Below are 15,941 nucleotides of genomic sequence, written 5' to 3'. Positions count from 1 at the left end.
TCCATAAACAAGCCTTCAAAGAAACAACCACCTCATTAACAAGTGTGCTAAAGAATTAAAGAGAGACTTCTCTGAAGAGGAAATAAGAATGGGCAATAGACCCATGAAGAAATAATAACATTTCTGGCCATAAAAGCCATGTAAATTAAAACAACTTTGAGATTCCACTTCACCCCTGTTAGAATGGCCACTATCAAGAAATCTAATAACAACAAACACTGGTGTGGACGTGGCCAACAGGGAATGATATTACAGTGTTGGAAGTGTAAACTTGCTCAACCTCTCTGGAAAGCAGTGTGGAGGTACCTCAAAATACTAAACATAGAGCTCGCCTGTGACCCAGCAAATCCCACTCCTGAGCATTTACCCAGTGACCACAAACAAGGCCATACTAAAGCTATCAGCACAACCATGTTCATTTCAGCATTATTCACCATCGCTAAGATATGGAACCAACCCAGATACCACTCAGTGGAAGAATGGATCAAGAAGATGTAGTATATATACAAAATGGAGTTCTATGCTTCCATCAGAAAGAATGATATTTCCCCAAAGGAAATGGAAAGCCTTGGGAATATTATATCAGGCAAAGCAAGCTAGACTCAAAGAAATACAGGTTTCCCTCTAATAAGTACACTGTGTCTTTGATATCCTTAGTAGGGAATCACAATAGCTAGGTGTATAGGACCATAATGTAAAGAGCCATATCAAAATGAACTCTAGGGACTGGGAAACAAGAGGTTCTTTTTATGTACTGTACATAGTAGTTATTTCTATTTTTTTCTGTTTTAGTTTTCTGTGTACCCTTTGTCTGAATATAAGCTTATCTGATTCATGGAATGGAAAGGGAATCACAGAAACAATGTGATAAAGAATGAAATAATAACAATGATACTCAGGACACTATATTGGATGGAAGCAAACTACACAAGTTGCAGGGAGAAGGGAGTAGGGAGGGGAGACCAAAGAAAAAGAGGGTGAGGGTAACAGTGTTTAAAAAGAAATGTATTTATTATCTTACTTTTGGAACTGTAAACCCCTGTTCATTACCTTTACAATAAAAAAGTTTAAAAAAGTAGTTTTAGAGTCTTATAAGAGAGGATGCTCATGGACATTACTGAAGTTTAAGATATTGATATACCCGAGGTCTAGGTAAGGTCAAGAAGCTGATACAACATTGTAGTGCTAAAAGGATAAAGGGCATCTACTCAAAATAAAATGGTTGGCACTTCTTTAACTGTACCCAGGTGTCCCAGTTCTTTCATAAATATGTACACTAATTTTTCATTTTGGCAGAACAAAGTATGGATAAACTGAGGCACAATTTACTTACCTTTAAAATAATAACATAACACATACATGAGAATGGTAATTAATGTATGGAAATGTCACAGTGAAAATAAGACGTTAGGTGTAAAGTTTTAGAAAAGTTATTAACAAAATACGGCTGAGTTCAATAAATGTTCATTAGTACCATACCTTATCAGGAAATACAATCTCCATACTAATGTTCTATGAAAAGAGTATATAGAAAACTATATGCAGAATATTTCATGCCAGCATTGAGTTTTGAAATATGTACCTATAGGACTCCTCAAATGATACCCTTCCCTCAAAGAAGAAAGATCCATAATATTAGTTCACATGTTAAAATATATCAATGTCAGCAGCTTCACTGAATGAAAAGACAGGAGTAAAAGGAACTTTTTAATGCTCAGATTTAACCTTCTTTCATAAAATGATAAGTAGAATATTATTGAAATAAAATCCCTTTAGACTTAACATATATATATATATATATACATACATATATATATATATATCAGCTAGCCCATAATTTGGGAAGGTCTTAACTCTAAAAAACAGACATTTTGCATGGCTATAAAATACTAAGTGATGACTTGGAGTTTGGTCTAGAGAAAGAGTGCTTGTCTAGTATGCATGAGGACCTGGGTTTGATTCCTTGGTACCACACAAAAAAGCCTGGAAGTGGTACTGTGGCTCATTGGTAGAGTTCCAGCCTTGAGAAAGCCCAAGGACAGAGCTCAGGCTTTGAGCTAAGTGATATGTCATGGAGAATTTCAAAAGAGATAAAAACAAAAAAATGAGGAAGTGGGATTAGAAAAGATAGAAAATGCCATGTAATGCTATAGAAATCTGTGACATTTGAATTTCTACTCCTTGTCCCAATGTATATTTCATAATAGTCAGATTGATCTTTAAAAAAATTAGGGGGTGGAAGGGGTCTGGTGTTCTGGCTCCATTGGTAGAGTACCTAACTACGAAACATGAGCTCTGAGTTCAAACTCTTGGTGTGTGTGCGTGTGTGTGTGTGTGTGTGTGTGTGTGTGTGTGTGTGTGTGTGTGTATGAATTCAGATCATGTTACCCATCTTTTTAAAAATTCAGCTTTCATGCCCATTAGGATAAAGTCACATGTCTTTAATATGATCTAAAACATTTAGATCATCTGTTTTAGTCTCCTACATCATCTTCAAGCTACTACTCTCCATTGCTCTCTCAGCTCTTCACACGTTAGTTTCCTTTATTAACTTTTGAAATTTGAATTCTTGCAATATATCCCTCCGGAATGGTTTTACATTGACCCCTTTCTTAGCATAAACAGGGCTGTTTTCCAAGAAGTATTCTCTGACTTCCTAATCTAAAATTAATGTCTCTGACATAAGCACTCCTTCAAAGTACTTTGGATGTTTCATTCCTACTATTTGCCACAGATTGCATTTGTAATTTTTATCCTCTATATCTAGTATTTTTTCAATTTAATTCAAATTTAATTAAATTGAATAAACATATATTGAGTGACTATACTGAGGGCCTGGCTTAGCTTAAAATGGACACTGGGCACATTTGCAGGAATTTTTTTCTTTGTCTTGGACACTTGTAAAGGGATCTTGTACATGATACTACGTTAAAATTGTGGCCATCAAGAAAGACCATCAGTGGATTCAGTGGAAATATTAATTTCTAACAGTTCTTGGTCATGTCACAGAATGTGGCTAGTATATGTATAACATGCATTCTTGGGGCATTTCATCTATACTTCCTTCCTCTGTTTTTTTTTTTAATTGTCAGAATGATGTACAGAGGGATTAGTTATAAAAATATGGAACTCCTATCTGAGCAACATAACTCATGCCTATAATCCTAGCTACTCAGGAGACTGAGATCTGAGGATCATGGTTCAAAGCCACCGGGGCATTAAAGAACATGAGACACTTATCTCCAATTAATTAATAGAAAACAGGAAGTGGGGCTGTGGCTCCAGGGGTAGCTTTGAGTTGAAGAACTCAGGGACAGTGCTCAGGCCCAGAGTTCAAGCCCCATGACCCACAAAAAAAAAAATACACACACACACACACACACACACACACACACACACACACACATTATGTAACATTTCACAAATTTGCATGTTATCCTTGAGCAGGGGCCATGCTAATCTTCTCTGTATCATTCCAATTTAGTACATGTGCTACCAAAGCAAGCACTAGTATCAATTTTAAATCAGATAATAATATTCACCATTGTACTAGCACAAAGAAGCTCAAGGCTTGTCTGTTGATAAAATGAATTATAGATTATATGTAATTTTTGCAAATCCTTTCGTAAGAAGCTAACCACAGGGAAAAAAGAAAATCAATAAACAAATACTGGACTTCTTATGTGTTAGGTATTAGTGGCAAGAATTTTGCACATAATAGTTTAACACTAAAATAACTTAATGAAATAGAAGGTATTTACTCCATTTTATGCATTAGAAAAGTTAATTATCAGAGAAGTAAAACTATGTTTTCATGATTATACAGCTAATGAATCAGGTAGTCAACAAGAGAACTCTTAGTATTGAATATGAAGCTCTAATTCTTTGTCAAATGCATGTGTGTTTATCATTATCACATCAAAAAGGAAGAAATTTATGTTCATTACTGGAGCATACTTAAAACTTGGAGTTTTGCAGAGAAGGGTACACTTTTTAATTAAAAAAATTATTGTAAAGGTAATGTACAGATGTGTTCCAGTTACATAACTCAGGTATTGAGCATGGTTTTTAAGCGTCACCTCTTCCCTTTCTCTCAGTTTTTTATCCTCCTGACCCTCCTGTTGTATAGTTCATTTTTCACATAGTGTCTAGCGAGTATCACTGCTGACTTAATTCATCCTTTGTTCCCCCATTTCTGTACTTTCCCTTCCCCTCTCCAAATCAGCTAAACTTACATACAAGACAAAAGGTATAGAAATTTAAAAAAGAAAATAAAACAGCAACCTAAAAGGAAAAACAGAAAAATACCAAAGAAAGTAGGATTTTAAAAGTTTCTCTTGTTTCATCTACTTGGAGTTCATTTCCATAAACGTCATTTTATGTGATCATATGCATATAGCTAGTGAGCTCAAATTCTAGGAAAGGCATTTAATTTCTGAGCAGATCACCTAGCAGGGATACCATGCAAGTACAACGAGTTGATGGGCCTATCCCAGTGATCACATGCTAAGAATGTGCATGGCAGGATATGAGGTCAGTTAGGTAGCAGGGAAATAGAAGTGTTTTAATATCATGTTTTAGAGAAACTGTCAAATATAGTTAAGTGGTCCAGTAAGGTAAACAAAGCAGTTAACAGCCACTCTACTGTGAAACATCAATTCTTTAGTTCTCCCTGAAAATGTCAGTCAGGAAGAACTAACTATTCTATTATACACAAAAATGTATTATATGCTGATCATGATGGCTCAGGCCTCTCATTTGGGTACTTAGGAACCTGAGATTGGGAGGACTGTAATTCAAAGCCAGTCTGAATAAAAAGTTCATGAGAACAATTCTCAACAAAAAAGCTGGGCACAGTAGTGCAAGCTTTTAATTTAAGCATACATAGAAGGATCCATAAACCAGACCAGAATAGGTGGAAGGTAAGCCCTTATCTCAAAAAATAAACAGGAGCACAGAAAATGCTCAGGCCCAGGGGTAGGGTCGTAGCCTTGAGCTGAAGAGCTCAGGAACAGTGCCCTCCCCAAAAAACAGGCACTGGTTGCACATTTCTGTCATCCTAGCTACTTAAAAGGCTGATATTGGGAGGCTCTTGATTTGAGGCCAGCCTGAGTATCCACAAAAGACCTCTTTTCAAGCTGAATGCTATGATACACTTCTGTTAACCCAGCTACATGTGAAGCTGAGATGGACAGGACTGCAATATCAAGCCATTCTGGATTAAATAACAAGATCTATCATGATGGAGGAAGCTGGATGTGGTGGTTAGTATGTTACAGTTACAGTAGAAAGCATACAGTTAGGCAGTAAATGGTCAGATATATAGGTGAACAAACAGTAAGACCCTATATCGAAATAATCACTACAAAAAATGAACACTAGGAAACAAGTACTTGAAGAGGGGTGGGGGTGACAATGCAGTCAAAAACTCAATTTATATCCTACAAAATTAAGAAAAGTGGTAACACCAATCAAGATCTATTGTATTCATGAACTGCTTTGTTAAATGGCAATTCTTTTCAGCAATGACTTGAAGATAATATTAAGAAAATTAAGAAAAGCAAGGGAAGGGGCAAGTTGGGAAGCATGGATGGGAAGGTGGAAAAGCGTGACATTGTCTAAGATGTGTTATATTCATAAATTGCTATTTTAGATGGTAACTCCTTTGTACAACTACTTAAACATAATAAAACAAACAATAAAAAAGAATATTACAGAGAACAAGATCTGTACTTTCAAAATTTAGGATTCAGTGATCTAGTTAATAGGAAATGATAATAGATAATTTTGTGTGTGTGTGTGTGTGTGTGTGTGTGTGTGTGTGTGTGTGTTTTAAGTTGGTAAGCACTAAGAATTGGTACGAAAGAAAGAAATAATTACCTGGTTCCTTAAAGGTTTCTGCCACTCTGTATATGAAATGTGAAAAAGGATGAACTAACCAAAGATCAAAATATGAGTCTAATGTTACTACCTCACTGTACATGATTTCTATGAAGAGCCTTTGTCCCCTGGGCATGAACATTAAATGTGGCTTTGAACATCTTTACGTACCATCATCAATCTTATCAACTGAATTATTAGTGAGATTATACTATATTTTTTGTGAACAAAGTAAGTAATCCAACTCAAGAGACAAATTCTATAGATGCTCATTTTTACTCTGCGTAGTGGTTAAATTTAGTGTAACAACTGGCTAGGTTATAGTACTTAATTATTGGTCAAACATCAGTCCATCTGTTGCTGTGAAGATGTTTTGAGTCAACGTTTAATATCAGTTAATATTAAGTAAATGATATTCCTCAATAATGTCATAAAGAAACATCCAATTAGTTGTTAGCAAAAACTGGTTTTCTGAACAAAAAGGTATTTATCTTCAAGACAATTAAACAGAAATTGGATCTCAGTTTCTGTCCTGCTCAACAAAATATTATAATTTTAGCCAAATCTTTAGCAGAAGTAGTTCTTCCAAAATGTAGTTCCAAAACAACTAGTCTATATTTAATAAATAAAAAAATGAACTGGGTAATTCCTGTAATTCTAGTTACTCAGGAAACTGAGATCTGAAGATCGTGGTTCCAAGCCAAGCTGGACAAAAAAACCTGTGAGACTCTTATCTCCAGTTAACCATCAGTAAACCAGGGTTGTGGCTCAATATAGAAGAACACCAGCTTAGAGCAGAAAAAGCCCAGAGACAGTGTCCAGGCCCTGAGTTCAAGCGCCACAACAGACAAAATTTATAAAAATGAAAAATGTTAAGATGCTATTAATCTAAATGCAGTGACTACCTCAATACTAGTTAAGTACAAATAAAAATAATTTTAGGCTCATAACACTTTGAGAAGGAGAGGAGGACAGGATATATATAGTTCACAAATATCCTATTTTTGATTTTGGTATAATAAAGTATCATAAATACTCTAATTTGAGATGAAAATTTTTTACTAAATCTGTATCTAAAGTCATAAAAGAAAACTTAAAAAGTATATATGCTTCTAGAAGAAAACCAAGAATGATAAACATATAATACCTTTCTAAAGTAGCCATAAAAAGCTACATCGTATCTTAAACAGCCATGTTAGATGATAATAGTGTAAAATACTTGCCTAAAATTGACCTTTTTTACACGCTATTACAAAATCAAAATATGTCCCATTAGACTTACTTTAAAACATTCTGATTTTCAAATGAAGATGTGAACCATTAAATTCAATCATTTTTCTGTATTTTAAATTTGTGGTCAGTTTACTTCTACTTATGCTAATTGCTAATTTATTTATTAGGAAGTCATATTCTATTTCAACTCACCTATGAGAGACTGCTCCCCAGGCGCCATGTTTATTTGTAAGAATATTGAGAATCTTCTGTTTAAGCTGGTTTGCTGTGACATGATCTCGATGTTTGGCAGCACTGATAAGATGGTCACACATTTTTTCTTCCTCCCTCCTGTCAGCAGCATACTGGGCACACTGGGACTGGGAATAGAGGACAAGAATGTGTAATGAATGGGGCAGATATTTTACTCTGTACAATGGTCGTGCTACCTGTCCTTAAGGTAAAGGGCAAACTCTTTAAAAACTCAAAGAAGGCTATATAATATGACGCTGTAAAGACTATATAAAGCCACCTTAAAATGTGCAAAAAAAGGGTTCTTTTCAAAGTATTTGTGCAATATTTTAAATAATGTTAAGTAATGACATTAGAGTTGCATTCACTCATAAAAATACAATTTTAATATCCCAAATTAATCATCTTATAAATAGGTTTAATAAAAATATGGATCTGCTTGTTATTTTAACTTATATGATGCGTCTCACTTAATATAAGACATGCTCTTGATATTTAACGACAAAAGTCACTTAAATTTAAAATGTCCATGTATCAATGCCAATATATAAGAGAAGAAAAAACACAATATAGAAATTTAGTAGCCCTGGGTTTTTCATGCAATTGCACTTAGTTTAATTATGTAAAAGAAAGTTACGACACGGATTTTTAACATTACCATCTAATGCTAATTTTGTTTCTAAAGTGTTTCGTGAGAATTATTATCATTTTTTATCTTTGTTTTCCCACAATATTCTATTGTCATGTCAGCTAGCTGTATTTATGCTTGATTTTTATAGTGGTCTTTACACAGTGTTAGTAACACTGCTGATCAATGGGATACTCTGCAGATCAACAGTTTCAATACAAACTTGAAAAAGATTTTTTTTTTTTTGCTTGTCCTGGGCTTGACCTCAGGGCCTGAGCACTGTCCTTGGATTTTCTCAAGGCTAGAGCTCTACCACTTGAGCCTCAGCACCACTTCCAGCTTTTTTCTATGTATGTGATACCAAGGAATCGAACCCGGGTCTTCGTGCATGCTAGGCAAGCACTTTAACCACTAGGCCAAACTCCCGGCCCCGAAAATGAATTTTTTAAAAAATAATCATTTCAATCTTTCCTTTTGTGCTAGTGGAGTTTTAATTCAGAGCCTCATGCTTTCTAGGTGGACATACTACCACTTGATTTTCCCAAACTCCTCGAATTTGATTATTTTTAAGGTAAGGTCACACTTTTTGCCAGGATAACCTAGACCTCAATCTTCCTGTTTATGTTTTTCACTATAGCTTGGCTGACATGTCTATATCATCACACAGAGTTTTCCTGTTGAGACAGAGTCTTAGGAACTTGCTGGCCTAGAACTGTAATTGTCTTTATTTCACCTGGGAAGATAAGAGCACACCATCACACCTAGCTTGTTGGTTGAGATTAGTGTGTGTGTCTCAATTTTTTTGTGTATGTTGGTAATAGGGCTTGAACTCAGGCTCAAACGTTGTCCCTTACCATTCTTGCTTTACTACTTGAGCCACAACTCCACTTCCAGCATTTTGGTGGTTAATTGGACATAAGAAGTCATATGGCTTTTCTGCCTGAATTGGCTTCAAACTGAGAAAGTCAGAACTCAGCCTTCTTGCTAATGTGACCAGCTGACACTCAGATTCACATGGCCATTTTGCATGGAGTTGTACTTCTTAAAACATGATTTTCGAAATCTCAGCTCCCCAAGGATTATAGAAATGAAGCTAATTCACCACTATAAGTTTAACTTTGTTGTCGTTGTTGTTGCCAGTCCTGAGATGAACTCAGGGGGCCTGGGCCTGGGTACTGTTCTTGAGCTTTCTCAAGATTAGTGCTCTACCAACTTGTGCCACAGCAATACTTGTGGTTGTTTTCTGTGTATGTGGTACCAATGAATCGAAACTAGGGCTTCATGCATACTAGACAAGCACTTTACCGCTAGTCCACAATTAGCAAGTTTAACTTTTGTACAGATTAACTGGACTGTAGATTTAGCATTAACAAATGTGTAGTAAGTAGGAATAATAAAGTCTCATACATCTGAGAAAATATATGTAACTGTTCCATTCATCATTTCTATAGAAAAAAATCTATTTCATGGAATCCTTCTGTCTACTGAAATAGACCATTGGCACGAGTCATCTCTTTTCAAGTAAATCTCAAGTAATCTAAAAAGGATTAATTCATTTTCCAATTTAGCTTTTTGTATAGGGAATCACCAATTAGTACAAGGATCTGCCTCCATAATGAAGTTAATATTTCATTAGCGCACTGGAGAGTAAGATTAAAATTTCATTTTTCTTTCTTAACAATTACAATAGCTACCTCAATAAAAAGCTTAACTGTTAAATACCCATCTCAAATTACATAGGCCTTTCCTCTTAATTACAGGCTTAAACAGAAGACAGAAAAACTCAATAAAAAATCCTAGGAAAATCTTCTATGATTTTTGTAAAAGCTTTTAGAATTTACAAGTAAAATGGCTACTCTGAAAAATTAGGTTCATTCTACCATTATATATGTTATATATATCTTAGTCTCAAAACATGAATTCATCATGTCTCCTCTGACAATAGATCAGAGGCTTTGTTTATGAAAGTGATAGAAAGTATTTTTCTGTTTCATGCCATTCATCTATCTGGGTGAGACATAGACCTAGGTATAAAACAACTCAACAAAACTGGAATTGTGGGTTATGATTTCTAGCCATACCACATACGTGGTATGTGAACTAAGAAAATCAATTTGTATTTACTACTGCCAACGCCGATAGCTGACCATTAAAGATCAGATCATCAACTGTGTTGACAATTGAATGAATTCAAATATTGAATAAGTACTATATATAAAAATTTAAACTTATGAATCATATGAGTTGGTTAAAAAAAACAATGTAATGTGTGTAAACCTCCTCTGGTTTAAATCTATTATAAATTTTAATTCGTCTTTTTTTTTTTTTGCCGGTCCTGGGCTTGAGCTCAGGGCCTGAACACTGTCCTTGGACTTTCTCAAGGCAAACGCTCTACCACTTGAGCCTCAGCACCACTTCCAGCTTTTTTCTATGTATGTGGTACCAAGAAATTGAACCCAGGTCTTCATGTATGTTAGGCAAGCACTCTACCACTAGATCAAACTCCTGGCCCAATTTGTCTTTTCTTTAAGATTAAGTTAGAAGAACTCTACCAATTAGGCTCATGGCAGGAAGGATTTCTTGTTTCATAATCAAACTGGAAATAAACTATTGCTCTTTTTGAATTTACTAATGATTTTAATAATAGGACCCGAAATGTGTTACTTTCAGAAAAGTTTTCTCAAAAATTAAATTTAAGTAAGGTGACAAGTGAGTGATGGTTGATTTGCAACAGTAAAGTACAATTTATTTATTTTGATCACTATTGAAAAGGTAATGAGCAGGGGTTTATAATAACAGATGATGGCTGGGATGTGGCAAAAGAGGAACCCTACCACACTGTTGGTGGGAGTACAAACTTGCTCAGCCCTCTGGAAAGCATTATGGAGGTTTCTCAAAAGACTAAACAGGCTCATGCCTGTAATCCTAACTACTCAAGAGGCTAAGGTCTGAGGATCAGATTCAAAGTTATCCGGGGCACAAAAGGACCTGAGATTCTTATCTCCAGTTAATCTCTAGAAAAGGGAAGTGGGGCTTGGCTGAAGAGCAGGGCGGTAGCCTTGAGCTGAAGAGCTCAGGGAAAATGCCCAGGCCCAAGGGTAGGGTGGTAGCCTAGAGCTGAAGAGCTCAGGGACAGTGCCCAGGCCCAGTTCAAGCCCTATGAGCCAACCAAAAAAAAAAAAAAAAAAAAGAGACTAAACAGAGCTCCCCAATGACCAAGGAATCCCACTGCTATGCATTTAACCAAATGTCCATAAACAAGGACACACTAAAGCTACCAGTATAGGATTCTCAATGAAGCATTATTCACTATTGCCAATCCAAATGCTCCTCAGTAGATGAATGGATAAAGTAGATGTAGTATGAATACACAATGGAGTTTTATGCTTTCATCAGAAAGAATGGCATTGCACCATTTGTGAGAAAAAGGAAACTGCAATCTAATCTACTCCTCAAACCTTACCTCAAACTCTGCATGTTTATGTACATCCTCAGCTCTTTGTCTGTTCAAAATAAACTCTGCTTCATTTGCAACACGAACTATATGGTCCTTCATAGCATGGCACAGCAATCTAAAAAGAAAAATATCTTTGAAGTTAATGTCCTTGATAGCTCTTGTTAGTCCAGTTTTCTTCAATAATCATTTTTTATTTCTACAACTATTTCTGTATAAATTTTAGATTAAATCTACCTTATACAAAACCAATGTAAGTTAATTTATAATCCATCACAGTTGACAATGCCCCTGATAAACACTGTCATAAACAGATGACTCAGTTCCAGAAAAACAGTTAACACAATAAAAAGCAAGGATTTCTGAGGCTATTTTACAGTGTCTAATAGATACAATTTACCATCTTAAAAATAAACTTTAGAACATAAACTGGATGACTGTGTATTAAGAAATTTGCAGAATGAATCCTCATTTGTATTGGTATGGTATGGATGAGAGGGCTAAATTATGATTACAATTTCCTTAAATGCTGAATTCAATTCAAAAGTAAAACTAAAATAAACTTAAAAAATGCAACAATGGGACAAAAATTTTCAATTGTGTTATTTATTGGAATATTTGAATTATTTTTAAAACATATATTAAGTTACCTAGTACATTCCCTTACTAAATCCCTGGTTCCACTAAGTTCTAACCTAAAAAGACCTCCTGAGTTGTTTATTTCTAGAGTTGTTTTCAGTCTTTAAAAACGTAAAAAAAATAGCCAGGCCAGGCACCAGTGGCTCATGCCTGTAATCTTAGTGACTCTGGAGGCTGAGAACTGAAAACTGGGGTTCAAAGCCAGCCTGGGCAAGAAAGGCCGTGAGACTCTTATCTCTAATTAACCATCAGAAAAACAGAAGCAGTGCTGTGGCTCACTTGGTAGAGCGATAGTCTCAAACTGAAGAGCTCAGGGACAATGCCCAGGCCAGAGTTCAAGCCCCACAAGCAACAAAACAAAATAAAAACAAACAAGCAAAAAACATTACAAACCTTCTGAATACAGATGTAGAAATCCTCCAAATACTGGCAAAGCTAACATGGCACCATATAAAAAGTATCACAAGACCTAATGGAATTTACTCCAGGTTGCTTTTTTTTTTTTGGATATGGAAGTTAATTTGTGCAATAAACCACAGTGATAGAATGATGGAGAGTGGGGTGTAAATGTTTTTCTTTTTCTTTTTTGGTTTTCTTTTTTATTTTATTGTCTGGGTAATATATAGAGAGGTTACAGTTACATTCACCAGATAGTAGGTGCATTATTTCTCACACATTGATACTCCTTCTCATACTTTTGTCCCCATTTCCCTCCCACTACCCCCTCCCAATTATCCTGTTTTCCCCCTTCCCTTTCCTATTTCAAATCAATCAATAAATGATGCTTTTCTTTGTAGATAATACTTAGTACTACTGTTCAGTGATAATTAAAATATAATTCAAGGTGTAGAAGTAAACTTTCTCACCCTGGAAAATTGTGTTATCAGAGTAAGACAGAGACAAAGAGATAGAGGGGGAGAGAGACAGAGAGAAGCTCACAACTAACATTATGCTTAATTGTGAAACTGAATGTATCACACACACCAAGATTGATCCAAGAGCAAATCTTAATGTTCCACTCTTTACTAATGCTATTGATCATTGTAATGTGAGGTTTTAGATAAAAACAAGAATTTAAAAATTTCTAAGTTAGAAAGGAGTAAGTAAAAGTCTCCAATTACTGAAAAAAACATTATCTTTTGTATCAAGCCCCCAAGCTAATAAATTCTATGAAATTGAAAGATATACAAAAATCACATGTATATCTATATCTAAAAATGAAGCAACTAAAAGTAAAAAAAGAAAACAGTGCTATTTGCAATGTTATGCAAGAGTGGCAGGCACTGATGGCACATACTCAAGAGTCTAAAAACTAAAGGGTCCAAGTAATGAGGTTCAAATTCTGAGAGACACTATCTATCTCCAACGGACCAGAAAAATATCAGACTAGAGATGTGACTCAAGAAGTAGAATGCCATCTGTGAGGATGCAAGATGAGGTACTGAGTTAAAACTTCAGCACTGCCCAAACTGATTAAAAAATACATGAAGAAATTAGATAAGTTTAAAAAGTAGTACAGTTCCTATGGAAAGCAATAGGGTAGAATTGTCTCATGAGCCAGCAATTCTACCTCTACCCAAAACAATTAAAAGCAGGAAGAGAGTTGAAAAACATTTGTTTGAGCCAGGTCCTAGTGGCTACACTTACTATCCATCCTAGCTACTCAGGAGGCTGAGATCTGACGATCATCAAAGCCAGCCAGGACAGGAAAGTTCCTGAGAGTCTTACCTCCAAATAAGCACCCAAAAACCTGGAAGTAGAGATGTGGCTCAAATGGTAGAGTCTTACCTTGGGCCAACAGTGCTCAGAGGCAGTGCCTAGGCCCTGAGTTCAAGCCCTAGGATAGGTATATACATATATTGTTTGAATACTTCTCCTTATAGATGCATTTTTTTTGCCAGTCCTGTTCTTGATCCTCCCTGTTCTCAAGGCTAGAATTCTACCACTTGAGCCACAGCACCATTTATTTCTGGCTTTTTCTGTGTATGTGATACCAAGGAATTGGACCCAGGTTTTTGTGCATGCTAAGACAAGCACTCTACCAGTAGGCCACACTCCCTGCCCATAGATGAATTTTTATAATAGCCAAAAGGCTAAAGTAATCCAAGTGTTCATTGACAGATGTATAAACAAACCATGGTATGTTCATAAAATGGAATCCTAAAACAATGAAATTCTAATACTTCACAGAGCATGGATTAAACTTGAAAACATTATGCTAAGTGAAGCAAAGTAGTCATAAGAGAACAAATACTACATGACTCCTCATATGAGGGCCCTAGGACAAAGTTGTAGAGACAGAAAGTAAACTGGTAACTGTCACAGTTTGATGGATTTGGGTAGAAAATGAAGGCCCAAGAGGAAAATGGAATTGAAGAATTGGACATGAGAAGTCAAGAGCTTGTTTTCCTAGATGAGACTCAAAGAGGGAGAGAGCCACAAAAATAAGTGATTGTGACCTAAAAAAGGTCCAGAGCTTAAAGATTTAAGAAGTACAGCCCTTCATGACTAAGGGAGTTATTTTCTCAAGTAAGTTAGAACTAAAGATCTCTAGAATTAAAAAGGTCAAGGAATTGTGAGCTACTGTAAATGGAGTAGTTCACATGAATAATGAAGTCACTCAGAATGATAGGATGCCTTTTTCTCAGTATCAATAAAGCAATATAGTTTATTTGGCATACAATTCAAAATGCCAGATAAAGAACAGAATTTCCAGTAACTGACACGTTTACCGTATTGTGTCTGTGGCAAATCTTATGCTACACAATCCCTACCCCACTGCAATACTTCTGTGTTTTGCCACTCACTACTTTGTTCCTGGGAATGGTACCAATTAACCAACCAGACCATGAGCCTTTCCATTCCTGCTGTCTCCTGCTAATCCATTTATGTTTTGTAATCTGCACTAATTTGCCCATATTAGATTTCTTCCTGACTTTCTTCAGTCTTTAGCATGAGCTAAGTAGAGACATTGAATTGAATATTTCCATATCTTGCATCTTGTCTCCCTTTTAAAGTTTATTTAATAAATGTAAGCGAGGAGTTTTACTGAAAGTTAATATTCATAGTTTATACTATGGTCCTTAACTGTTTTTCAGGCTCACCTTCCCTTCCCCACCTCCTTGTACAACTAATTGATGCTAATAAAATACAGAAAAAAGAATAAAAATAATTATAAAAATTATCATGCTGGCATGAGGCTAGGCAATGTCTAAGGATGAATGCAGAATATTGACACATGTACCTATTATTACCTATGTCTGAATGTTCCATCTCACCATTCAGACATACATATCTATCTATCTATCTATCTACTTCAGACATATACACATCCATATTTGATTTCTTAAGTGTATGTTCAGAACTACAGTATGTTTTTGATGGATTGTACTATAAGTTTTCATCTTAATATGTAGTTTCTTTGACACAGCACAGCCATTATAGCTTGATTTTTGTTCAGAAGGAGTCTATTTCCCCATCATTTTCCTGAATTATTTGTTTTTTAATCAACAGCTGATTTAATTTTATTTTAATGTTAATAAGTTAAAGTTTCCAGAAATTTAATGTAATTCCTAGCATCAATTTCTGAAATACACATTTAAAGTGCAATTCTTTAAATTCAGATAATATGTAACATAAAAATATTTGTGTTTTAAATCTAATGTGTTTGTGGTAGATCAGTTTCAGTTGAATCTTTTAAAAAAATCCATTTGTCCGTCTTTTTGTTTTAACAGAATGCTTTGTTTCAATTACTTGTACTGTAATCACTCATATATGACAAAAAGACTTAATTTTGTAATTTTGCTGGTTGTTTACAACATAAAATATACTTTTTTCTCATATCCTCTCTTTGTGGTAATTTTTCCACATATTTTA

General features: G+C 35.2%; 1 protein-coding gene and 1 non-coding gene across 8 annotated transcripts in view; both read right to left on the bottom strand.

The window, feature by feature from the left end:
• Nbea (neurobeachin) overlaps nucleotides 1-15,941 on the bottom strand; it is a 496,782-nt gene that overhangs the window by 246,281 nt on the left and 234,560 nt on the right. For all 7 annotated transcript variants that reach the window (XM_090342258.1, XM_090342251.1, XM_090342252.1 and 4 more), the window contains 2 exons: nucleotides 11,436-11,544; nucleotides 7,306-7,472 (listed from right to left, as the gene is read on the bottom strand). In XM_090342258.1, the coding sequence (XP_090198384.1) occupies nucleotides 7,306-7,472; nucleotides 11,436-11,544 (276 nt within the window). The remainder of the gene's footprint in view (nucleotides 1-7,305; nucleotides 7,473-11,435; nucleotides 11,545-15,941) is intronic.
• LOC150057070 (U6 spliceosomal RNA) lies at nucleotides 3,403-3,508 on the bottom strand. Its single transcript, XR_016537196.1, has one exon. It is a non-coding gene; the product is annotated as a U6 spliceosomal RNA (small nuclear RNA).

Source organism: Megascapheus bottae, chromosome 11, assembly GCF_031878675.1.
Source record: "Megascapheus bottae isolate mThoBot1 chromosome 11, mThoBot2.hap1, whole genome shotgun sequence".
Classification (NCBI taxonomy): Eukaryota; Metazoa; Chordata; class Mammalia; order Rodentia; family Geomyidae; genus Megascapheus; species Megascapheus bottae.
The sequence above is the reverse complement of the archived record's forward strand: the minus strand, read 5'-3'. Positions and strand labels throughout refer to the sequence as shown.